This window comes from Phyllobates terribilis, unplaced genomic scaffold (assembly GCF_046119375.1).
Source record: "Phyllobates terribilis strain yellow unplaced genomic scaffold, ASM4611937v1 Scaffold_3__8_contigs__length_932513732, whole genome shotgun sequence".
NCBI classification, from domain to species: domain Eukaryota; kingdom Metazoa; phylum Chordata; class Amphibia; order Anura; family Dendrobatidae; genus Phyllobates; species Phyllobates terribilis.
In genome coordinates this window covers 191667887-191693921 of record NW_027362763.1, presented here as the reverse complement: position 1 = coordinate 191693921, position 26035 = coordinate 191667887, and the positions used below count along the sequence as shown (strand labels likewise).

Sequence of the window (26035 nt, the reverse complement as noted above, 5' to 3'; positions counted from 1 at the left end):
AGACATAACATTACGTTACTGTGGCAACCAGACCCCTGGGGTGTCACATAAGCGTTTAAAAAGGTCCCTTAGTCTGTTTCAGTAGGCTCCACAATCATGGGGAAGACTGCTGATTTGGCAGATGTCCAGAAGGCAGTCACTGACACACTCCACAAGGTCCCAGAGTTCCAATTTTCATTTGGAAATCAAGGTCCCAGAGTCTGGAGGAAGAGTGGAGAGAACACAATCCAAGCTGCTTGAGGTCTAGTGGGAAGTTTCCACAATCAGTGATGGTTTGGGGAGCCATGTCATCTGCTGGTGTAGGTCCACTGTGTTTTATCAAGACCAAAGTCAGCGCAGCCGTCTACCAGGAAATTTTAGAACAATTCATGCTTCCCTCTGCCGACAAGCTTTTTCGAGATGGAAATTTCATTCTCCAGCAGGACTTGGCCCCTGTCCACACTGCCAAAAGTACCATTACCTGGTTTAAAAACAACAGTATCACTGTACTTGATTGGCCAGCAAACTCGCCTGACCTTAACCCCATAGAGAATCTATGGGGTATTGTCAAGAGGAAGATGAGAGACACCAGACCCAACAATGCAGACAAGCTGAAGGCTGCTATCAAAGCAACCTGGGCTTCCATAACACCTCAGCAGTGCCACAGGCTGATCGCCTCCATGCCACGCCGCATTGATGCAGTAATTGATGCAAAAGGAGCCCCGACCAAGTATTGAGTGCATTTACTGAACATACATTTCAGTAGGACAACATTTTGGATTTTAAAAACATTTTTCAAGCTGTTGTTATAAAGTATTCTAATTTACTGAGATAATAAGATAATAGAGATAATAACTAAGTCATTGGCAGCTGTGGGCATAAAAGGAGAAAATTTCATGGTGTTGCCACCATCCTCCCTTGATCTCAACCCTATTGAGAACCTTTGGAGTATCCTCAAGCAAAAGATCTATGAGGGTAGGAGACAGCTCACATCAAAACAGCAGCTCCGGGAGACTATTCTGACATCCTGCAAGGAAATACAAGCAGAAACTTTCCAAAAACTCAAAAGTTCAATGGATGCAAGAATTGTGAAAGTGACATCAAAGAAGGGGTCCTATGTTAATATCCTATGTTAACACGTAACTTGGCCTGTTAAGATGTTCTTGATTGGAAAAGCTTTTGATTTCAGTAAATGTGACCTCTTAATGTTGCAAATTCAACAAATGACCATTTTCAGTTCTTTACAACCTATAAAATGTTTGGAAACTCTGTTGTGCATAAAAATTTGGAGCAGTGCATTTTGAGTTTTTTTTTCGTTTTAAAAAAAAATACTGTTATCATTGGGAGATTTATCCAATAAAATTTGATTTATAATCTATCGGGTGATGATTTGAACATTATACTGACTCATTTGCATTGGGCATTTAGGAAAATCAGAGAAAAATAGCATTTGCAAAATAATTTGGAATGCGGTGTATATGTACATGTAGCTTTTAAAAGTCCAGCAATACTTTTACATGGCCGGTCTGTTCCTCCATTATTGAAAAATCAGTGTTTGAATTCATATGCAAATGGTTATTGTAGATCTGAATCCTCTGTCCCTCCAGCTCTATTACCAGCCCATCACTGCCTCCTCCTGCTTGACTGACTGCCTCTATGCTGTCTGACTTTAGGGGCTGACAGTTAAGGAGGAGTAGGTGGAGCCGGGCAGGTAATAGAGATGGAGTGACAGGTGCTTTAGATATAGCAGAGTCCTTTGGCCTCATTTGCATATCAATTTAAACAGTAATTTCTCACTAACATAGGAACGGACCGGCCATGTAACGTTATTGCTGGACTTATCTTTGGAAGAGCTACATGTGCATATAAATAGTGTTGGGTGTGACATCCTGCTGACAGGTTCTGTAAAATTAAAAAGTCTCTATAATATAATGCATCATTTTCAGTCTTGGAAGCTTAATGTAATCTACAACATAATTAAAAACACTCATCCTTACCAATGAAATAATTGTTTCCAAGTGCTAACATTTCTTCAGGGAACACAAGGCCACCCGGCGCCTGTAGAAGGGTAACGCTTCTGCCATCTATAAGGGAGCACTGGTTGAAGCCTCCGGCTGTCACTTTCCATAGTAGGATCAGGGAGGCAGTGGCATCCTGAGAGATTCTAGGGATCCAAAGAACAGAAAAGTGTCATTTTACCATATCTAACTGTCAGATTACCTGAGTAAGTGAGACTTGTGACAACCTCGATACAGCCCTCGTCAGATTTAAAGCGGGATAGTGACCTATTTTTCTGACAACGTATTTTTATTACTGTTCCCATAGGTAAAAATACTTGCACATCCTAATGTAAAAATGGTTGTTTCCCCTGGAGTATAAGCTGTGGCCTTCTCCAGGGAACAGGAAAGCACAGAAAGCAGCGGGAGGGAGCGACGGAGGGTTGACAATGCTTGAATTGCCATGAACATCTTAAGCAAAAAGAGCTTCTCCGCATTAGGCCTATACAAGAATTCTTGACGGAAGTTTTTGGGGGAACTACATGTAACTCTTCCATTGCTATTGTTGTGCTTACTAGTGATGATCGAGCTTGCTCGTTACTCGAGATTTACGAGCATGCTCGGGTGCTTCCCGAGTATCTTCAGCGTGCTCGAGTGTTATGTTTGAGTCAAGCTGTGTGCATGATTTGCTACTGTTTGACAGCTTTAATATATGTGTGGAATGCCTGTTTCTTAGCCATTCCTCACATGTATTAAACCTGTCAATATACATAACATCGAGCACCGCTGAAGATACGCGGCGAGCACCCCAGCATGCTCACCAAAAGGGTTAACAGAACATACTCGCTCATCACTAGTGCTTACTAAAAGAAACAATAGCAAATCATAATGAATCAGCTGGGTATCACTGGATACATCATCAATAACCTAAACCTAGGAGAGACTTCTGCCATGTGATTACTACTAGATACAGCAAGATGAAGACCCACCTAAATAATAAAGAGAGAGGTTGGCACAAAAGTGAATCCGGCTAGCGGCATGTTACTCCTAAACGGACTGATATAGATTTGTGGTAAACATTTGATTAATTAAAATCGCTGCTCATTTTTGGTCTTCAGTGTCAAAGGGGCAGTCCCGAGCTTTTATGTTATAAGTGTGCATAAATAAATATTTAATTACATACCAGAATCACCCACTAGTCTCCTAAGTACTCAATGAGCAGTGATTTCAATTAAAGTAGATCTGTCTCTAAATTTTACAATACAAAATACATTCAGTAGTAAATATATACTGCATGTTAGACCTGGTGAGGCTGATGTACAGTACATACTTTGAAAGTTCAGGTCAGAATGGCTGTATAATCCAGGTATAAAAATGAGCATTTTATGAGTCCAGCTATAGCTACACTGCAATATGTAGTGCTCAGCATAAATGAGTACACCCCCTTTAAAATGTAAGATTTTAATCAATATCTCACTGAACACAAGAACAATTTTCAAAATTTTGAACAAGACTGAGTTTCATAGAACATTTCTTTTAACCTACAACATTAAAGTAAGGTTAATAATAGAATTTTCATTACAAAATCTTCAGTTTTACTTAAATTAGTTAATGCAAAAATTATTAGATAAAAATGAATTAGATGTGTGTTTTGGATCGTTCTCATGTTGGAAAAGTGCACACCTGGCAAGGGCATGGAGTAATGATAGTATCTTCTCTTTCAATATAGAGCAGAACATCTGTCAATTCCTTATACCATCAATGAAATGTAGCTCCCCAACACCAGAGGTGCTTAAGCAGCCCCACAAAAGGACACTGCCACCATGATGTTTCACTGTGGGCACCATGCATTTTTCTTTGTACTCCTCACCTTTGCGGTGCCATACAGTTTTGAAGCCTCCATTCCAAAAACATTTATCATGATCTCATCACTCCAGAGTATAGCGTCTTAGTGGTCTTCATATTTTTCAACATAGCGGCTCACAAATTTTAAAGCGAACCGGTCATCAGGATTTTGCAAAGGAAACTACAGGCATTGTCAGATTGGCGCTGTTAAACTGATTAAAAAGATACCTGGGTTGAAGAAATCCGTCTTGTCATTGTTGTTTAATCCGCGTTTGCAATTTTGAGTTAATGAGATGCTCATGCTTCAGGCCGTGCCGGTCTTTTTTTGGTGGTCTGGCCACATCGTCATCATTCTGGGCTTAAATAACAGGTCACTGAACTTTCAGTGACCTGCTTTCTATTTTAAATACTGCACCTGCTCATTTAATATTGTGGACTTAAAAAAAATTGGCTCCAACAAAATGGCGGTGGCGATGCATGTGCAGCTGCATCTATCGGCAAGAGATGCTCTCAATCTGCGCAAGCGCCGCCCACTGGTCCCTTGGCAACGCTTGCACAGATTGAGAGCATCGCTTACAGATAGATGCTAATGCGCATTCACCTCCGCCATTTTGTTGGAGCCAAATTTATTTATTTTTTTGAAGACCACAATATTAAATGCACATGCGCAGTATTTAAAATAGGAAGCAGGTAACTGAAGGTTCAGTGACCTGTCATTTAAGCCCAGAATGATGACGATGAGACCAGAGGACCAAAAAAAGACCGGCCCACAGGCACGCCCCGGAGCACAAGTATCTCATTAACTCAAAACTGCAAACACAGATTAATACAACAACCACAAGATGAATTTCTTCAACCCAGATAACATTTTAATCAGTGTAACAGCGCCAACCTGACAGTGTATGCAGTTTACTTAGCAAAATCCTGATGACAGGTTCGCTTTAAGCAGAGTTTTTGTGCATGTGCTTTAGGAGAGGTTTCACCCATCCCTTTTCTCATGAACCTATATATGAATCTGTGCAACTTCTCCTGGTCTAAAACATGCTGGCCATGGATTAATAAATACCAAATTATAAAGAGGCACATAGGAGAATATTTTCTTTTAGGCAGCATTTTAGGCAGAGTTTTGGGATAGTTGGCAATAAAAGGGAGTCGAGCATAATATATACAGATAGAGCACTAAGACGTGGACAAATGAGAGATAATGGCCAGAGGCCAAAATCAGACCTCCATGAAACATGATCTGTGTACAGACCATAATGTACGGGCTGACTGCAGGTCTCCTGACCTGAACTGAACAGCCACGTATATGGCTATGAGTCTGTTGAGTTCAGGTCGAGAATCCCACGGCCACTCCATACATCATGATTCATACAAGGATCATGTTTCACAAACGTCTGAATTCAGACTCACTGGGAAGGGGAGGATTATGTTACCCAAAACACATCCTAAGTATGTAACACATAGCAAACTTCTTACTTTACAGTTGTGTTCTCTGGAACTTCAAAAGTCACCAGCCGTCCTCCCGAGGAAGTGTTAGAACTCGCATTTCCACAAGCAACATCTGGAAAGACCTACATTTAAAAGAAAATTAGAAAAAATGTAGAATATAAATTAGAATATAAAAGAGACTAATTGGCAATATTTCATGCATTGGAAATCCACTGGGACCTATGCTAGTCATAATATGCACAAAGCAATAATATAGGTCTGTGTTCTACAGATCTGTTATAAGGCACCCAAAGATTACTATGGACTGAAACATAATTATGCAAGCAGTAATATGAACAGTATGAAAGGAAAAAAACAGCATGCTCCATAGTTTGCTGCGTTAAGAATCTATTAACCCCTATAAACATTGCTTCTAGGAAAGAATATAGTATATAACAAAATCACCATCAAGTGGGACATGGACCTACAGGAAGTCTAGGAAGCCAAAACGTCTGGAAAGATATTCCAAGTGAATTGTTTCTAGCTCAAAAAATGTAGGGATGGAGGGGTCAATAATAACGAATGTAGAAAGGAGACCTATTACCTGCTGGGTAATAAAAAGAGGCCAGAATCGAAAACACTTCTCAATAATAGTACAAAAACTCTTCTCTAATTTGGTAATTAAACATCTCGTTGTTTAAGAGAGGGGGACTAAAGTCGGGTGAAATTGGGCTCTTCACTGTTTTACTAATTTGACCGTTTTGTCAAACTTCCTGCTTCTGAATTAGGAGATGCAACAAAGACTGGTTAGACTGGCGAGTGTGCAGCATGCAAACACAGCGATGATATGTCGTTCTGTCTTACTTCATCTTACATTGCAATCTAAATAACTACATCAAGTATGGATTCCTGGGTAATACTAAGCATTAAGAAAATGAGCCTAGAAAAAGAAGCAACATAGGTAAATAATGTCAGTCTTCTCATCACTTTGGCTGCTGAGGGCTTAGTGTGTACGTACTTTGAGCTTCAGATTAAAATTGTCATCCACTACTCAGATAACCCCTTCTCAAATACTACCTATATTCCTCCACTTAAAGTAAAACCACCCTGTACTCACCTCCCATGCCGGCGCCATCTAGCGATGTTGGTGTCGGGTCTCCCGTGAAGTTGTTATGACATAGGAGCCCTGCAGCCAATCAGCAGCTACTTTATTCTCATTTCCTTAGGAAGAAACTAACATCACGAAGAAGTGAAAGCTAACATCTCACTTCTCAATATAACTGGAATGGCGTCAGCACTGTAGGAGAGTACAGGCTGTTTTAATTTTACATGAGGGAATTTAGTAACTGAGAATGGATTTTGCCAGGTAGTGTGCAACCCCTTTAACCCTTTACAAGCTAGGTTATTCTCTATTATTTGAACATTTTAGAAGCAGCAGTGTCCTCCAATAGTAGATGATGTTATGATCTGCAACAAGTACTAAGGAAAGAAAGGGGAAAGCTGTCACTACAGTAAGACTAAGCTAAATCCCTACGATGTAGCGGGCTGACTGTTCCTAGCGAACAGACCCGCCTTAGTCCTCGGCTAGTCTGAATGAAAACCTATAGCATAATGGGAGGGGTCCCTAAAAGAACTAAGGACTGGGACAAAAATGGGACACCTCCTAAACAGAGAAGTTGTTGCAGAACACAAAAAGACAAACTGACAAAAAGGTACTAGAGGTCCCAGAAGGACCAAGCGGACTGACAGAGAAAGGCACAGAAGCACCAGGCTAGAGAAACAGTCAAACACTGAAGTCCAGCACAGCCAAAAGGGCGGAGCTGGAATATAAAGGCAAATGATAACGTGAACGCAAAACACAAGATGGAAAAAACAAGCATGAGGGTTCTAACAGTACCCCCTCTTTTATGAGGATCCTCTTGATCCTCCAGGTCCAGGCCTATCCGGAAGCCTCTTGTGGAAAGCATTAACAAGCCTAAGAGTAGAGACATCATCCGTCCTTACCCAGGAGTTGTCTTCGGGACCGAAACCCTTCCAGGAGACAAGATAATGTAATCTCCCTCTATGCCATCTAGAATTCAAGATACGAGAAATTTTATATTCGCCATCTTCCACCACAGGAGGAACTGTGACAGTGGCGTCCCTATCTGATACATCAGCCTTTTTCAACAAGGAAACATGAAACACAGGATTAATCTTCCAGGAAGTAGGGACATCCAACCTAACAGCAGATGGGTTAACAACCTGAAGCACTTTAGATGGACCCACAAACTTAGGACCCAGTTTTTTAGAGGGAATCCTCAACGGCAGGTTCTTTGAGGACAACCAAACCATGTCACCCACAGTAAACAAAACCTCCTTAAGTTTCCTGTCAAAATACTTCTTGGACTTCTTGTTAGCCTCTTGAAGGTTGCAACGTACATTAGTCCAAACTCTCTCCAAATCACCGGAAAAATTCTCCTCCTCTGGCACCGCCGACCCCAATGTGGAGAACGAACCAAAAGACGGATGTCTCCCAGTACAACAAAAAAAGGAGAACACCCAGCAGAGGAGGATGTATGATTGTTAAGAGCAAATTCTGCGAGAGGCAGAAACTCAGACCACACCTCTTGATTGTGCGCCACAAAACAACGCAAAAACTGTTCAACATCCTGGTTCTTTCTTTCAGTCTGTCCATTAGACTCAGGATGATAACCAGGCGAAAATGGCAAACGGACTCCCAACCTGTCACAAAAAGCACGCCAAAAGCGAGCCACAAACTGAGGTCCTCTATCAGAAACAATATCCGTGGGAACGCCATGGAGCTTGACAATCTCCTTAACAAACGCCTTAGCAAGTGTCTTGGCGCAGGGCAACTTAATGAATGGAACCAAATGACACATCTTATTAAAACGGTCCACGACCACCCAGATGACAGTAAAACCCTCGGACACATTAAGGTCAGTAATAAAATCCATTGTGAGATGCATCCAAGGCGCACTAGGAACCTCCAGAGGGCAAAGCAACCCCGCAGCAGGAGTATGTGAAGCCTTTGACCTAGCACACACAGTACATTGACGCACCCACTTGATGACTTCCTTCTGCCATCCAGGCCACCAAAAACTGCGACTGATAAGTCTCTTAGTCTCCGAAATTCCTGGATGACCTGCCAACCGAGACTCATGACACTCCACAAACAAATCTCTTCTAAAGGCTCTAGGCACGAACAACCTCCAATGGGGAGTGTTAGATGGAGCATCATCTTGAGCTTTCAGAATCCCATTCTCCAAAACGGAGTCCAATGCCGCCACCACAACTCCTTTCGGTAAAATGCTCTCCTCCTCGGCACCAACTGTAGGAGAGAAGCTGCGAGATAAAGCATCGGCTTTAACATTCTTAGTACCAGGGATACAGGTAACAGAAAAATGAAACCGAGAAAAAAAAAGTGCCCACCTAGCTTGACGGGCATTCAAGCGCTTGGCAGCATCCAGATAGATTAAATTCTTATGATCTGTGAAAACCTGAATAGGAAATCTAGCGCCTTCCAAAAAATGATGCCAATGTTCACACGCGAGTTTAATAGCCAGCAACTCCCGATTTCCAACATCATAATTCAGTTCGGTTTCCTAAGATTTTTTCGAAAAGAAGGCACAAGGATGTACTCCATCCTTGTTCTCCTGAGACAAAACTGCTCCGACCCCCACCGATGAAGCATCGACCTGGACCAAAAAAGGCTTGGTCTCATCAGGCTGCATAAGGATAGGGTCAGAACTGAACCTCTCTTTGAGACACTCAAATGCTTCAATGGCCTCAGTAGTCCACTGGACCGTATTCACACCTTTCCTGGTGAGATCGGTCAGAGGCTTAACAATTATAGAAAAATTCTTAATGAATTTCCTGTAATAATTGGCAAAACCCAAAAATCTCTGTATAGATTTCAAAGCAATAGGCCTAGGCCATTCCTGCACAGCCTGAACCTTCACCGGGTCCATCTCAAAGCCCTGGAGACAATGTAGCCCAAAAAAAGAATTTTCTGCACAGGGAACTCACATTTCTCCAGCTTAGCAAAGAGTGAATTATCACTCATTAACTGAAAAACTTCACGTAAACTCTGCCAATGGGACTCTAAATCTGGTGAATAAATCAAAATGTCATCCAAATACACAACCACATTCTTACCAATCAAAGGTCTCAGGATGTCATTAATAAGGTTCTGAAAAAATGCAGGTGCATTGGTAAGACCGAAAGGCATCACCAGATTCTCAAAATGACCTACCAGAGTGTTAAAAGCAGTTTTCCATTCATCACCCTCCTTCACTCGTAACAAATTGTATGCCCCCCGGAGATCAATTTAAGAGAACCACTTGGCCCCCACCAACTGGTTACACAAGTCAGGAATTAACGGCAATGGGTAGGAATTGTGTACGGTAATCTTATTAATTTCACAAAAATCCAGACATGGACGTAAACCCCCGTCCTTTTTTTTAACAAAGAAAAATCCAACTGCCACAGGCGACTTAGAAGGTCTAATGTGACCAGCAGCCAGGCTAGTCTCTATGTACTCCTCCAAGGCCTTTCTTTCAGTAATAGTCAGATTAAACAAGTGACTCTTGGGAAGAGTAGCTCCAGGAATAAACTCAATGGCGCAATCATAATCCCTATGAGGAGGTAAAACTTGCGACTCCTCCTCTGAAAAAAACCTCCAAAACCCTTGAATAGGTACAGGTAATTCCCTTTTTTCCACAGCCGCAATGCGACCATTACAACATTTATCATAGCACTTTGAACTCCAAGACTTAATCACATTAGTAGACCAGTCCAGCAAAGGATTGTGCAGTTTTAACCAAGGCAAACTTAAAATGACCAGAGAGGGTAAATTATCTAATACAACCAAGTCCAAAATTTCTTGGTGAACTCCATTGATAGTGAGGGGAAATGCAGCAACCTTGTGAGTAATACATTTCAAGGGAGTGTTATCAATTGCAATCACAGAAATAGGTGATGACAAAGATTTGGATTTCAATTTAAGGTTTTCCAAAAACCCTTTATCAATCACATTAAGTGTTGAACGACAATCCACAAATACCTGAAATTCAATCAAATTTTCCTGAAAAGTAGTACTCCCAGAAAGAAATACTCCTGCAGAGCGTAAACAAGCTATACGGGCGTAACTGACCTTTTTTTTTCTTCTTTACTTAAATGAAGCTCACAATACTTAACCAAATGGTCAGCTTTACCACAATAAAGACACAATCCTTGGGCGAACCTCCGGTCTCTTTCCTGAGAGCGGAGTGACATCGCCCCAACCTCCATCGGTTCTCCGCGTCAGAGCAGATTTTCTGGGGACTAGGACCTGACATTACAGGAGTTTTTACCTCATTCACCCTGGACCTCAGTCTCCTGTCCACACAAACAGCTAATTGCATGGCATCCTGCAGAGTCTCAGGTGCAGGGATTGCAATTAGCAGATCCTTAACCTTTTCACTCAGACAAGCAAGAAATAAACATTTCAGAGTAGGATCATTCCATTTAACTTCTGAGGCCCATCTCCTGAAGTGTGTGCAATAATTTTCAACATCACCTGACCCCTGAATCAAACGCCTGAGTTCTGCCTCAGCAGAAGAGATTCGATCAGGATCGTCATATAACAGCCCCACAGCAGCAAAAAAATTCTTCAACAGACCTTAAACACGGATCATTAGGTTGGAGAGAAAAGGCCCACTCCTGTGGTTCATTGCGCAAAGGTGACATAACAAAACCAATGCACTGTGATTCATTCCCAGAGGACCTTGGTCTCAAACGAAAATATAACAAACAAGCATTTTTAAAGGAAAAAAAAATCTTGCTGTTTACCATAAAAAACATCAGGCAGTCCTACCTTGGGTTCGACAAAATGCGCTCCAGAACAGCTACTCATGTGTTGCTGAAGCTTGGCCACCTCCAGAGATAATCTTGTTTTTTGGGCTGGACTTACTGTTATGATCTGCAACATGAACTAAGGAAAGATAGGGGAAAGCTGGCCCTACAGTAAGACTAAGCTGAATCCCTACGATGTAGCGGGCTGCCTGTTCCTAGCGAACAGACCCGCCTTAGTCCTCGGCTAGTCTGAATGAAGACCTATAGCATAAGGGGAGGGGTCCCTAAAAGAACTAAGGACTGGGACAAAAATGGGACACCTCCTAAACAGAAGAGTAGTTGCAGAACACACAAAGACAAACTGACAAAAAAGTACTAGAGGTCCCAGAGGGACCAAGCGAACTGACAGAGAAAGGCACAGAAGCACCTGGCGGAGCTGGAATATAAAGGCAGATGGTCACGTGACCGCAAAACACAAGATGGAAAAAACAAACAGGAGAGTTCTAACAAATTCACCGCCCATTCGAATACACTGATGAATTCACCATGTTTATATTTTGCTTTTGGCAAATTTTTGAGCACAACTGTCACGGGTGTGTCAGAGGTGACAGACAGTTGCCCTGCAGTGGGATGCAGGAGATCTCTACGTTTGGCATTGCAGACAGCTTCTTAGATAAGAGGCCGTCTTTAGGACCAAGCGGCTACCTCTCTCTTGTTAATTAGCTCTCTGGCCTGGGTGTATATATACCTGGTGTGTCTGAGAGGGAGTCGACGGCTATATTCATTTCTACTTGTGAAGCTTTGCAGGAGCAGTACTTCGTCCTCTCTGGAGCTTGAGGCTGTGTGCTTATTTGGAGTTCATCTAAAGCTAAGCCATTTCCCCCTGTTTTGTCTAGTCTTGTTGTCTATAGAGTTTATTGGAGGTTGACTAGTGCTCATCTCCTCCCATCCCTAGCCGTAGCCATACGCCAGAGAGAGCAGGGCGATGCATGCTGAAGAGGCAATATAGGAACGGTATTTGAGACAGGGTCACACTAGACCAGACTAGGAGGTCTCCACTCCCCCCTTTCACTAGTGTCTGTGCTCCCTTTCCCTCTTCCCTCTGTGTGGCACTAAGTTTTTCCTACACTTTGCATGACATTATAGCCGGCCGAGCACGTTTTGAAAAGGAAAAAAAAAAAAAAGGGAACTGACATTTTGTTTTTTTTTAATTTGTGTGTTTTTGGCCGTACACCTTTTTTTTCCTTCCTCCATTTAGTATGGGTTCAGTTGCAGAGCGGTTGCACAGGCTGTCTCTGGAGGTGAGTGACCTCCATGGTGAGGTACAGCAGCAGATTCAGCGGCTACAGGTTGCCAATATGGGGGGTCTCTGCAGGTAGGCCTGTCCAGCCTGAACCCAAAGTTGCCCTCCCGGACAGCTTTTCAGGAGGTAGGAACAAGTTTTTTGTATTTAAGGAGGCATGCAAATTGTATTTTAAACTTCGTCCCTACTCCTCTGGTAATGAGGAGCAACGGGTTGGTATTGTGATGTCTCTATTACAGGGCGATCTGTATAATCTTCTGGCCCTGAGAGAAGCCATGAAGGATTTCATTGCGGAAAGTCTGGAGAAGGGACATATCAGACCCTCATCGTCGCCCGTGGTGGCAGAGTTCTTCTTTGTGAAGAAAAAAAGATGGCGGTCTATGTCCCTGTTTAGATTTCCGGGAATTAAATCAAATTACCATCCGTGATCCATACCCTCTTCCTCTGATTCCTGATTTGTTCAGCCAGGTTGTGGGAGCTAAGGTATTCTCCAAGTTGGTTTTAAGGGGAGCCTACAATCTGGTTAGAATCAGAGAAGGGGACGAATGGAAGACAGCGTTCAATACCCCGGAAGGACATTTCGAGAGTCTAGGTATGCCTTTTGGTTTGACCAATGCACATGTGGTATTTCAGCATTTCATAAATTATATTTTCCACCATTTGCTGGCGAGGTTTGTGGTGGTCTATCTGGATGATATTTTGGTTTATTCACCTGATTTTGAGACTCATCAGGGTCATATTAAGCAGGTGCTTCAGATATTAAGGGATAACAAACTTTATGCCAAACTAGAAAAATGTGTTTTCGCTGTTCAAGAGGTGCAGTTTTTGTGGTACTTGTTGTCATATTCAGGTTTTCGGATGGATCCGGAGAAGATCGGTGCAGTTCATGACTGGGAACGTCCCGAGAACCTGAAGGCTCTACAACGTTTTCTGGGCTTTACTAATTTTTACAGGAAATTCATCCAAAATTACTCTTTGAAACCCCTTACTGACATGACTAAGAAGGGGTCTGATTTTTCCAAATGATTTGGGGTCTGATTTTTCCAAATGGTCGGATGCTTCCCTCCAGGATTTTTCTTCCTTAAAGAATCATTTTGCCACTGCACTTATACTCAGTCAACCCGATGTTTCTCAACCCTTTATTGTGGAGGTCGATGCTTCGGATGTCGGGGTTGGGGATGTGTTGTCTCAAGGTTCGTCCCCTGGTAAATGGCGTCCATGCACTTTCTTTTCTAAAAAATTGTCTTCAGCTGAGAGAAATTATGACGTGGATAATAGTGAACTTTGGCGATAAAATTGGCGTTCGAGGAATGGCGACATTGGTTGGAGGGGGCTGTCCATCCTATTACTGTTATTACTGACTATAAGAACCTGTCATATCTCCAGTCAGCCAAATGTCTCAACCCTAGGCAAGCAAGATGGTCCCTGTTTTTTACAAGGTGCAATTTTGTTGTCACTTTTCGTTCAGGGGTCAAAAATGTGAAGGCTGATGCTTTGTCCTGGAGCTTCCCTGGTGGTGGTGACCATGAGAACCCTGCCCCAATATTGCAGAAGGGGGTAGTCATTTCGGCTCTTTATCCTGAGCTGGAGGGTGAGGTGTTAGAGGCTCAGGGGACACCCCTGCCTCCTGCCCTTCAGGAAAGTTATTTGTACTATCTGATCTGCATCGCAAAGTAATCAAGGAACATCATAACTCTGTGCTTGCTGGGCATCCAGGTGCTAAGGCAACCGTGAACTTCCTCTCTCGTCATTTTTGGTGGCCGAGGTTGCATCGGGATGTAATTGAACACATAGCTGCTTGTAGTATTTGCGCACGTTCTAAGGTTTCGCATACCCATCTGTCTGGTACTCTTCTTCCTTTACCTATCCCTAGTAGGCTATGGACACACTTGTCCATGGATTTTATTACTGACCTACCGGTTTCTGCAGGCAAAGCGGTGGTTTTGGTGGTAGTAGATAGGTTTAGTAAAATGGTTCACTTCGTCGCATTACCTACACTTCCCAATGCCAAGACACTTGCTCAAGTGTTCATAAATGAGATTGTGAAGCTTCACAGGGTTCCCTCCGATGTGGTGTCTGATCGGGGGACCCAGGTTGTTTCCAAGTTCTGGAAGGCATTCTGTTCTCGACTGGGGGTGCAGCTGTCCTTTTCCTCTGCCTTCCACCCTCAGTCGAATGGTCAGACCCAGCGTGTCAATCAGAACTTGGAGACAAACCTCAGTTGTTTCGTCTCCGAAAATCAGGCGGATTGGGCATCCTACTTACTGTTGGCAGAATTTGCCATCAATAATCATCGTCAAGAATCCACTGGCAGGTCACCGTTCTTCGGTGCATACAGTTATCATCCACAGTTTGGTACCTTCAGTGGGGGAGGAGCTTCAGGAGTTCCTGAGGAGGAATGGTTTTCTTCGTCGCTCTCCTCGGTATGGCAGGGTGTTCTGTGTAAATTAAAGACCATGGGAGACAGGTATAAACGTATGGCTGACAGAAAACGCTTGCCAGGTCCGGACCTGAATGTGAATGACTTTGTGTGGTTGTCTACCAGGAATATAAGATTGAAAGTTCCTTCTTGGAAGCTGGGACCTAGGTTTATTGGTCCCTATAAAATAACCGCCATCATTAACCCAGCAGCGTTTCATCTTGAACTTCCTCAGGCCCTTAAGGTCCACAATGCAATGTGTTCCACAGATCCTTACTCAAAAGGTATGTGGAACCTCTTGAGCCATCACCTCTACCACCGTCCCCAGTAATGGTTGATGGTAATCTGGAGTTCCAGATTTTGAGGATTGTAGATTCTCGTCTCCAACGTCATTCTCTACAATACTTGGTGCACAGGAAAGGCTATGGTCCAGAGGAGAGGATGTGGGTTTCAGCGTCAGAGGTGAACGCTCCCAGATTCCACACCTCTTTTCCTGAGAAACCCGGTGCTGAGTGTCCGGAGGCCACTCGTAGAGGGGGGGGGGGGGGTACTGTCATGGGTGTGTCAGAGGTGACAGACTGTCGCCCTGCAGTGGGTTGCAGGAGATCTCTACGTTTGGCATTGCAGACAGCTTCTTAGATAAGAGGCTGTCTTTAGGACCGAGCGGCTACCTCTGTCTTGCTCTTTGGCCTGGGTGTATATATACTTGGTGTGTCTGAGAGGGAGTCGCCGGCTATATTAATTTCTACTTGTGAAGCTTAGCAGGAGCAGTACTTCGCCCTCTCTGGAGCTTGAGGCCCTGTGCTTATTTGGAGTTCATCTAAAGCTAATCCATTTCCCTCTGTTTTGTCTACCCTTGTTGTCTATAGAGTTTAGTGGAGGTTGACTAGTGCTCATCTCCTCCCATCCCTAGCAGGGCGAGGCACACGTGCGGCGATTGCTGAAGAGGCAATATAGGGACGGTAGTTGAGACAGGGTGACGCCAGATCAGACTAGGAGGTCTCCACTTCCCCCTTTCCTTGGTGTCTCGGCTCCCTTTCCCTTTTCCCTCTGTGTTGCACTAAGTCTTTCCTACACCTGGCGTGACAACAAGGTTCCATTTAACTTTCAGATGTTCAATAGAATCAGTGTCTTTTCCCCAACTGGTATTTCCAATACCAAAAAATCTCACCAGAAAGCCCTCTATTTGTGGTTAAATAAAAAAGTAAAACCAGTGAAGCTGTAATACTTGAAGGGATTCATCTGATGTGATAATGACATATCTTGAAAAGATATATAACATTATATTATAATTTCATTCACTTTCACTTTTTGTGTTCTTGTCAGAACTGATAGGGAGTCTTTAAGTGTCCCTTTAAAACAGATAATGCCTTATTAGTGCCTTCTTAAAACAAATAAGGCCCATAATTGCCCCCTTTAGAAGATATTAATGCTCCCTAAGTATCCCTTTCAAACAAATAATGCCAATTGAGAGGCTTCTTTTTAAAACAGTATTACCCCCTTAATATGTAATGATGCCTAATGAGTGCCCCCTCCAAAAGTAATAATTCTGCATGTCATAGACTTAATGGTAAAATGGGACCAATATCTAAAATGTCTCTTTACAGAGGAAATGTCACCTTCATATTGAACATTGAAGTATGGCTTAATTATAACAATTATAACTTGTGAAGGGCAAAAAGACACTTCATTCCAATCCCTGTTCAGCAATGACTCCCTGCTCTAAACAGGTATTTGAAGTGGGTTATCTGCTGGAGAAAAGACACCAAGTCTGGGCTCAGTGTAAACAAGAGGCAGAGAACTGATACTTTTCTCCCCTGAGTGGGTAACTCTTCCTGTTTCAAAGGGAATTACAGTGCCTACAAGTAGTATTCAACCCCCTGCAGATTTAGCTGGTTTGATAAGATGCAAATAAGTTAGAGCCTTCAAACTGCAAACGAGAGTAGGTTTTATGAACAGAAGCATAAATCTTACAAACCAAAAAGTTATGTTGCTCAGGTGAATTTTATTAAATTTTAAACATAAAAGTGTGGGTCAATTATTATACAACCCCTATGTTTAATATTTTGTAGAATAACCCTTGTTTGCAATTACAGCTAATAATCGTCTTTTATAAGACCTGATCAGGCCGGCACAGGTCTGTGGAGTTATCTTGGCCCACTCCTCCATGCAGATCTTCTCCAAGTTATCTAGGTTCTTTGGGTGTCTCATGTGGACTTTATTCTTGAGCTCCTTCCACAAGTTTTCAATTGGGTTAAGGTCAGGAGACTGACTAGGCCACTCCAACACCTTGACTTTTTCCCTCTTGAACCAGGCCTTGGTTTTCTTGGCTGTGTGCTTTGGGTCGTTGTCTTGTTGGAAGATGAAATTACGACCCATCTTAAGATCCTTGATGGAGGAGCGGAGGTTCTTGGCCAAAATCTCCAGGTAGGCCGTGCTTTCCATCTTCCCATGGATGCGGACCAGATGGCCAGGCCCCTTGGCTGAGAAACAGCCCCACAGCATGATGCTGCCACCACCATGCTTGACTGCAGGGATGGTATTCTTGGGGTCGTAGGCAGTGCCATCCAGTCTCCAAACGTTACGTGTGTGGTTGGCACCAAAGATCTCGATCTTGGTCTCATCAGACCATAGAACCTTGAACCAGTCTGTCTCAGAGTCCTCCAAGTGATCATGAGCAAACTGTAGACGAGCCTTGACATGACGCTTTGAAAGTAAAGGTACCATACAGGCTCGTCTGGAACGGAGACCATTGCGGTGGAGTACGTTACTTATGGTATTGACTGAAACCAATGTCCCCACTGCCATGAGATCTTCCCGGAGCTCCTTACTTGTTGTCCTTGGGTTAGCCTTGACTCTTCGGACAAGCCTGGCCTCGGCACGGGAGGACACTTTCAAAGGCTGTCCAGGCTGCGGAAGGCTAACAGTAGTTCCATAAGCCTTCCACTTACGGATGATGCTCCCAACAGTGGAGACAGGTAGGCCCAACTCCTTGGAAAGGGTTTTGTACCCCTTGCCAGCCTTGTGACCCTCCACGATCTTGCCTCTGATGGCCTTGGAATGCTCCTTTGTCTTTCCCATGTTGACCATGTCTGAGTGCTGTTCACAAGTTTGGGGAGGGTCTTAAATAGTCAGAAAAGGCTGGCAAAAGAGATCTTTAATCCACACATGTGAAGCTCATTATTCTTGGTGCCTGAACTACTTCTTAATACTTTAGGGGGACCAAACAGAATTCTTGTGGTTTGAGGGGTTGAATAATAAATGACACTCTGAATTAACTTTTAACGTTTAAAAAAAAAAAAAAAAAAGAAAAAAAAAAAAAAAAAAATTTGCTGCAGTGCATTTCCCACTTCCAGGCTGATCTACAGTACAAATGTCACAATGCCAAGTTAATTCCGCATGTGTTAACCAGCTAAATCTGCAGGGGGTTGAATACTACTTGTAGGCACTGTATATTAGACACTCTAGTACCGAAGTCAAGTTAAGAATATTGTTGTTTTTTTTTTGTGACAAGCATAGGTTCTATAGTTGTATGTTCGGTTTATCGATATGCATAAAATATCTCACAATGGATGAACATATATGTGCACACTCATAAACACTTTAAAAAATCAAGACTACCTGTGAGGAACATTGAATTTTTCTTATCTCCTGAATAAAAAGATATATATATACAGTATATATCCTGAATTTAAAAAAACCTAAAAGACCAGCACTAACACATGTGGTTCCACAAGTGGAATAACGACCAGCAGCCTATTGTACCCTACCACTGGCAGGGACTAATAAGCTTTCACACTCTCATACCCTGATGCCATCGTTAGGCCTCTGGATGCCATAACAGCTCATTGGAAACTTGCAATCTTGTCATAGGGAGGTAAAATGACTACCAGTAAATTAATAAAAAGATAATCATGCAGTTTAACACCTTAAAGGGATTTACCCACATACAAAGTACACTTTAATTAATAGATCTTGGAAGAATAATAATTTCCACAACTGGATGTGTTTAAATAAAATGTTCCTGTGCTGAGATAATCTTATAAATGTGCCGCTGCTGTGTACTGTGTAATGGCTGTGTCTGACCGCGCAGGAACATGGCCTGATCATACCACAGCTCCTGGGCAGGGGAGGATGGAAAAGAGGATACAGACATTACAGCATGAGGTTGCAATTTATTCTTTCTGTGAGGTAAAGCATTTGCTGATTGTTTTTAAACAATGTTTTACCTCACAGAAAGAATCAGCTGTGATCCCGTGCTGTAATGTCTGTATTTTCTTTTGCTTCCTCCCCTGCCCAGGAGATGTGGTATGATCAGGCCATGTTCTTGCACGGTCAGACACAGCCATTACACAGTACACAGCAGGGGCACATTTATAAGATTATCTCAGCACAGGAAAGAAAATGTAACACATCCAATTGTGGAACTTATTATTATTCCAAGATCTATTGATTAAAATGTACTTTTATTTGTGGGAAAAATCCTTTAATGATGACCAATATTCCTACTTACTGACCTGAGATATAAGAGAATACCATTCCTCAATGGGTGAAAATGCAGCAGCTCTCACCTTTACACTATAGCTTACACCCTGGTGCATCAGTGTTGGCGCTGACCATGGCAGTTTACCCCCTAGATGCTGCTGTCAATAGTGACTGTGGCATCTATTTGGTTACCAGAGTTTGGGGGCTTCCTCTTCAAACCCATTGAATTGCACCATGGCACCATGACTCAGGGCCGAGCACTGGACTGCCAGCTATAGCGGTCTGTTTAGATTCCTGTTATTTTGCGTTAACTCCTGAAAAGCACCTGAAGGGTTAACAAGCTACCCCAAATCTGTTTTGGATATGTTGAGGGGTGCTGCTGCTTTTATAATGGTATCACTTTTGGAGGTTTTCCAATATAAGGTCCCCCAAAGTCATTTCAAAACTTAAAAAGTCTATAAAAAATAAGTTTTGTAAATGTCCTGGAAAAAAATGAAAAATTGTAAATTTCCTTGAAAAAAAAAAAAGAAAAGTTGCTGCAAAATTTTTAAACTTTCTACCAACCTAACAAAATGGGGTTGATGTAAAGCAGACATGAGGTAAAAGCTATCTATTAATTATTTTGTATGGTGTGACCGTCTGGATTAAAGGGATGAACATTCAGTTTGAAAATTGAAGTTTGAAAACCGTGAATTTTGTAAAATTCTTACATTTCTGATGTTTAGGCTATGTTCACACACATGCTGCAAATCTGCTGCTAACTTTTCTCTGGCAGGAAAATAGCTGCGTTAGGTTTTGGTGCATTTTTTGCTGTGCTTTCTGCTGTAAAAACGCTGAAAGAAGTGACATGCTCTATTTTCCAAATACGCAACCAAGTCACAAAATACGCAGCAAACAAAAAAGCAATGTGTGAACAGAGAATTCTGGTTTCTCATAGACTTTGCTGGTACTGCAAAAAGCGGCTGAAAATTTGTATAAAAATCTGCAGCAACATACGCTGCAAAACCCAACGTGTGTGAACATAGCCTTACATAAATAAATGCAAAACATATCGACCTGAATTTAGAATCACTGGGATACGTTCAAGAGTTATTGCCAGATAAAGTGACTGAAACACCTGGCTTGGTCACTAAGAGGTTAAAAAATAACGTACAGTGCTGCGGGTCGCTGCAGGCAATAGGGCCATTTTTTTATGTCTTTTATGTGTTAAAGAGACAGGACAGTTTTCCGACTAATCCCCTAGCTGTGGATAATTTATCCATGGGATACTATTGTATTAAACCAATTTTCAAAAGAAAAAGCTTGGAAATAAGATTCAGTTTGTCTGTAGTCTCCGGCTTAGAAACTAAAAAGTCTATGATCAAGTCCTAGTTACTTCTCATCTTTCAGATGAAGGAACCTTCCACATGAAAGGTATATTTTCCATAGCCTAGTCCTAAGAAAGATCTGTCATTAGGCTTAATAACGAGGTTCTTGATAGGCTGCAGTTCATAAATGATATATAGCCTGGCTGGTGATTTATTTAGTGGTCCGGGGATCATCTACTGGCTCCTGCCTAGATCTGGCCATACACATGTACAGAATAGAGGACCTGTCAGCCCATCTGCTTTAGACAATGCTTGTATTCCTCATGAATGTAGAAAGAGTGACACGTCCAAAAAATAAAATGTTGAAGTCTTCCTATTGCATCCAAAAATGAATAAAAACCTTGAATAGTTACAGTTCACACGGTCTTGATCGACTAATGCGTTTCCAGAGTAAGTATAAGGCCCTTACTCATAGTCTATTCATTTTTCTATGCAATAATGAAGATATTGTCATTTTATTTTTCTGGATGTACCACTCTTTCTACATTTGTTGAGCGCAGAGTCTGCTGGAGTATTGGCACCCATGCACACCAAACCGGATACAACACTGGACTTTGGATGTAGTAAACCCGTGTAACATTTGCTGTGTCTGAATTATTCCTCATGAACTAACAATTTTGGATCATCGCTTCTTAGAACTGTGATTTGTCCTCTGTTATTCCTACTGGAAATGTATAGAGAAATTGAAATCTGGGCCATCACATTCTTCTTACCCCTCTAATACAGTCCAATTAGTGGTGTATAAGTGTAAATGAAAGAACACTTCCTATGGAGAAGGGGAATAGTAAGAACCAGATGTTGCTTTCTTCATTTATTTCAAGGAGGAATAACAGAGGAAGCATACTACACAATTCTCTTGATGCCATCTAGTGGGAGGGGGTATGTATACGTATGCTTTAATAAGGAAAACAATTTGTCCTTATTAAAGGGGATTTCCAGTATTAGGTTACAAATCTGTAAGAATTTTATGTGTCTGCAGACTTGTTAATCCTCACAGCCTGAGCACTGCGCACTGTAAGGATTCTCTGTTGCCAAGGCGAGGAGTGGCCTCATTCAATGCAAGTGTATTGAGTCAGACCATACAAGACTAGTCAGAATGTGGATGGAATAATGATCATCACATACTTGCAGTCACAGGACCACATACTCCCGGGGCACAATGTGAGGAATCACAAGTCTGCAGTCACACAGAGAGACTGCTGACTTGTAGTCTTAGATCGGACAACCCCTTTAAATTCATAGATATGGGAATTTGTCAAATTCATTAAAAACTTGAAAAATGCTGAGTTGTCACTCACCTGTACTTCATCCCACAGAAGGGTTGTCACCTTCTGGCCAATCTTTGGCCTCCACGTTGGCAGCGCCATGATAGCTGGAGACTGAGGCATTTCCGTTGTAGGCTCTATTGTGGTCTGTTGAAATGGTGGCATTTCGGTGACAGAGGTGTCGGTGGGGTCTGTAGGTGGCGTATCACAGGTGACTCCAGTGAATCTATCACTACAGATACACAAGTAACTGTTCCCGAGGACACTGCAGTTTCCATGGATACAGGGCTTCTCCGCACAGGGGTCTGTAACAAACTGCAAGGAAATAAAAGCAAATATTAGTAAGAAATGTAAGATCTGCAAACTCCTACATGATATGTTACTGGAAAGAAAGGCAAAGAAATAAAGTAAATACAAGGATTAAATGGGTGCGCTCATCTTCATTCTTCAGGAGCGCACCGCTCCTCTGCCTGCCTGTTTTCTGCTTTTGGGGGCGGTGTGCTCCTAAAGACTGACAGTTCAGACGATTGACATTGCTGGGCCACTGTGAACTGTGCGCACTTCCATGCTGTAAGAAGAGGCCTCTGCGGTTTCAGAGGAGCGCAGGGGCACGGGCCGAATCTAGAGACACAGCCATGTCTATAGCAGGGAGCAGAGATTGCAAGCTGTATAGAAGCAGTCCCCAACCTGTTTTACCTCGAGAGCCACATTCAACTCTGATAGAAGGTCACCAACCACATACAGCGAGACCCCTCTCACTTATACCATAGTGACACCAAGAACTCCACAGTCCCGATATAATGGCAGCCAAAGCTTCCCTACAGAATTCACACTGACACTCTGTACCCCTCTATCATAGGCAGGATCATCAAGTCCAGAGGTTCCCTTTTTACCCTGTTTCTGTATTCTTGCATCAGGCACATTCACCATATTATCGCACTCAGGTCAAGCACACTTCTAACTTTGCAGTATCATACTATCTCCAGTTTACTATATTTATTCTCAGCTCTCCACCATTATGCGCATCCAGATCTGCTCTTCTGTGCAGGACCACTCACAAAAGTCACTATCTGAGGACCTGCTCTTCATAGTGGTTTGATAAAACTAATGATAAAGTACTAAGCTGGCAGACCGCTTTGAGCAACACATTATGGGCTCCCAAGTCACAGGCTGGGGACCTCTGCTGTACAACAATGACAGACTGCAGAGGTGGCGGGAAACCTAGGCAACAAGCTTTACACTATAGAATTATAAGATCCCTCTGTTCTTGAGAATGGAGAGTATTTTTTGATAAGCAGTTTGTTTTTACAAGCACTTTGCAATTTTATACATCTAACAAGTTGAGACAACCTCTTTAACCCCTTTACCCCCGAGGGTGGTTTGCACGTTAATGACCAGGCCAATTTTTACAATTCTGACCACTGTCACTTTATGAGGTAATTACCCCACTTAATCAGTGGGATCCGCTTCAACGGATCCCAATGATTCTGAGATTGTTTTTCGTGACATATTGTACTTCATGATAGTGGTAAAATTTCTTCAATATCACTTGCGTTTATTTGTGAAAAAAACGGAAATTTGGCAAAAATTTTGTTATTTTCAAACTTTGAATTTCCATGCTCTTAAATCAGAGAGATATGTCACACAAAATAGTTAATAAATAACATTTCCCATTTGTCTACTTTACATCAGCACAGTTTTGGAACCAAAATTTTTTTTGTTAGGAAGTTATAAGGGTTAAAAATTGACCAGCGAGTTCTCATTTTTCCAACAAAATTTACACAACCATTTTTTTAGGGACCACATCACATTTGAAGCGATTTTGAGGGGCCTTCATGACAGAAAATACCAAAAGTGACACCATTCTAAAAACTGCACCCCTCAAGGTGCTCAAAACCACATTCAAGAAGTTTATTAACCCTTCAGGTGCTTCACAGGAATTTTTGGAATGTGGAAGAAAAAAATTAACATTTAAATTTTTTCACAAAAATTTTACTTTGCACCCTAATTTTTTTATTTTTGCAAGGGTATTAGGAAATGGACCACAAAATGTGTTGTGCAATTCTTCCTGAGCACACCGATACCCCATATCTGGGGGAAAACCACTGTTCGCACAGCAGGGTTCGGAAGGGAAGGAGCGCCATTTGACTTTTCGAATGTAAAATTTGCTTGAATAATTAGCGGATGCCATGTTGTGTTTGGAGAGCTCCTGATTAGTGTTGAGCGATTATGTTCTGTTCCGAGTATGCTCGGGCTGAGCTCCGAGTATTTACAGCTGCTCGGTGATATGGTTGAATCACTCCCGTGTACATGATTTGCAACTGTTTGACAGCTTTATTACATGTGAGGAATGTGTAAGAAATAGACATTCCTCACATGTAATAAAACTGTCAAACAGATGCAAATCATGCACACGGGAGCGATTCAACCATATCACCGAGCAGCTATAAATACTCGGAGCTCGGCCCGAGCATACTCGGCGAAAGGGTTAATAGAACATACTCGCTCAACACTAATCCTGATGTGCCTAAACAGTGGAAACCCCCCACAAGTGACACCATTTTGGAAACTAGACCCCTCAGGGAACTTATCTAGAGGTGTGGTGAGCCCCCTGAACCCCCAGGTGCTTCACAGAAGTTTATAACATGGAGCTGTGAAAATAAAAAAATCAAACTTTTTCCATAAAAATGATGTTTTAGCCCCAAATTTTTTATTTTCACAACTTTAAGATGAGAAAATGGACCCCAAAAACTTTTGTGCAATTTCTTCTGAGTACGCCGATACTCCATATGTACGGAAAATACACTGTTTGGGCGCACAGCAGAGTTCAGAAGAGAAGTGTGACTTTTTGAACGCAAAATTGGCTGGAATTGAGAGCGGACGCAATGTCATGTTTGGAGAGCCCCCTGATGTGCCTAAATAGTGGAAACCCCCCACAAGTGACCCCATTTTGGAAACTAGACCCTTTAAGGATTTTATCAAGGGGTATAGTGAACATTTTGAACTCAAAGGTACAACACAGAAATTGATAACATTAGGTCATCATAATGAATAAGTTGTCATTAGTCTTGAGGGCAAGTGCTCGCTACTTGAGTTTGCATCGGGTACTCGAGAATGCACCATGTATCGCGGGTGCTCGAGTGACATGCTTGAGTTCCTGCCCCACATGTTTCACAGTTCTTAGACACCCAAAATAGAACATGCGGGGATCACTTGTGCATGTGTAGCACCCTGAGGACTCGGCTGCTACAGGGGTATCGCACCTCACTCCAGAGGTGTGGTATTCCACTCCCGGGTAAGGATGGAGTGTGGAACTGAGCTAGTAGGCTGCATGCACTACATACATCCCATTTCCGGGGGACAGATCAACGGTACTCCCACCAGTTTATGTGCAGGTACGACAGCGTCTGTCCCTGGCTGGAGTGGGAGGGGGGTGGAACATCCCAGTAGTGTAGGGGCAGATAGGGGGAGCAGTCTGGGTAATGCTAGGAGCTCATTGGGTGCTGGTCACCTGAGCTCACACATAGAGGGAGTATATAAGGTGGGCACCATCTTAGGACAGGGTCTTTTGTAGAGTGAGTCAGTCTGTCAGAGTTTAGCCTGAGGAGCAGAGCAGAGAAGCTCAGCCAGAAGGGCTGACAGGGAGTTGTGGTTCCGGCTGGGCCCAGCTCCAAGGCCAAGTCTGAGAGAGAGAGAGGAGTCAGAAGGACCCAGAGAGAAGAAGAAGGAACCCCAAGACCCCAGAATACAAACAGCAGGGTGAAGGGTTGGCACCCAGGGTACCGGATCCCAAGCTGGCAGAGAGAAAAGCACACCTTAGCCAGGAACCGGAGGTCGTGGGCAGGATCTGCCACGACCCTCACTAAATCCACTAGGAAGGCATACCAAGTATAGGGTCAGGGAACCCAGAAGAGGTGTACCCACCAAGAGACCCGAGGGAGCCGGACATAAGTGGATCCCTGGTGAGAACGGCCAGAAGAGAGGGAAAGTCAGACAGGAGCTCAGGACCACGCTCCAGAATTGCTTGGGGGTTGGCCGAGTCCAGGACCTGGTGGACGCAGCACGGCTCGGGTGGTCGCTTCAGGCCAGAGTGACCATAAGAACACCCG

At 42.8% G+C, this 26035-nt stretch overlaps 1 protein-coding gene across 1 annotated transcript in view; it reads right to left on the bottom strand.

Moving 5' to 3' along the window:
• Window positions 1–26035, bottom strand: part of DNER (delta/notch like EGF repeat containing) — a 399406-nt gene that overhangs the window by 181493 nt on the left and 191878 nt on the right. Inside the window, 3 exon segments of the mRNA XM_073674412.1 lie at window positions 1977–2143; window positions 5301–5395; window positions 21960–22241. Coding sequence (XP_073530513.1) covers window positions 1977–2143; window positions 5301–5395; window positions 21960–22241 — 544 coding nt within the window.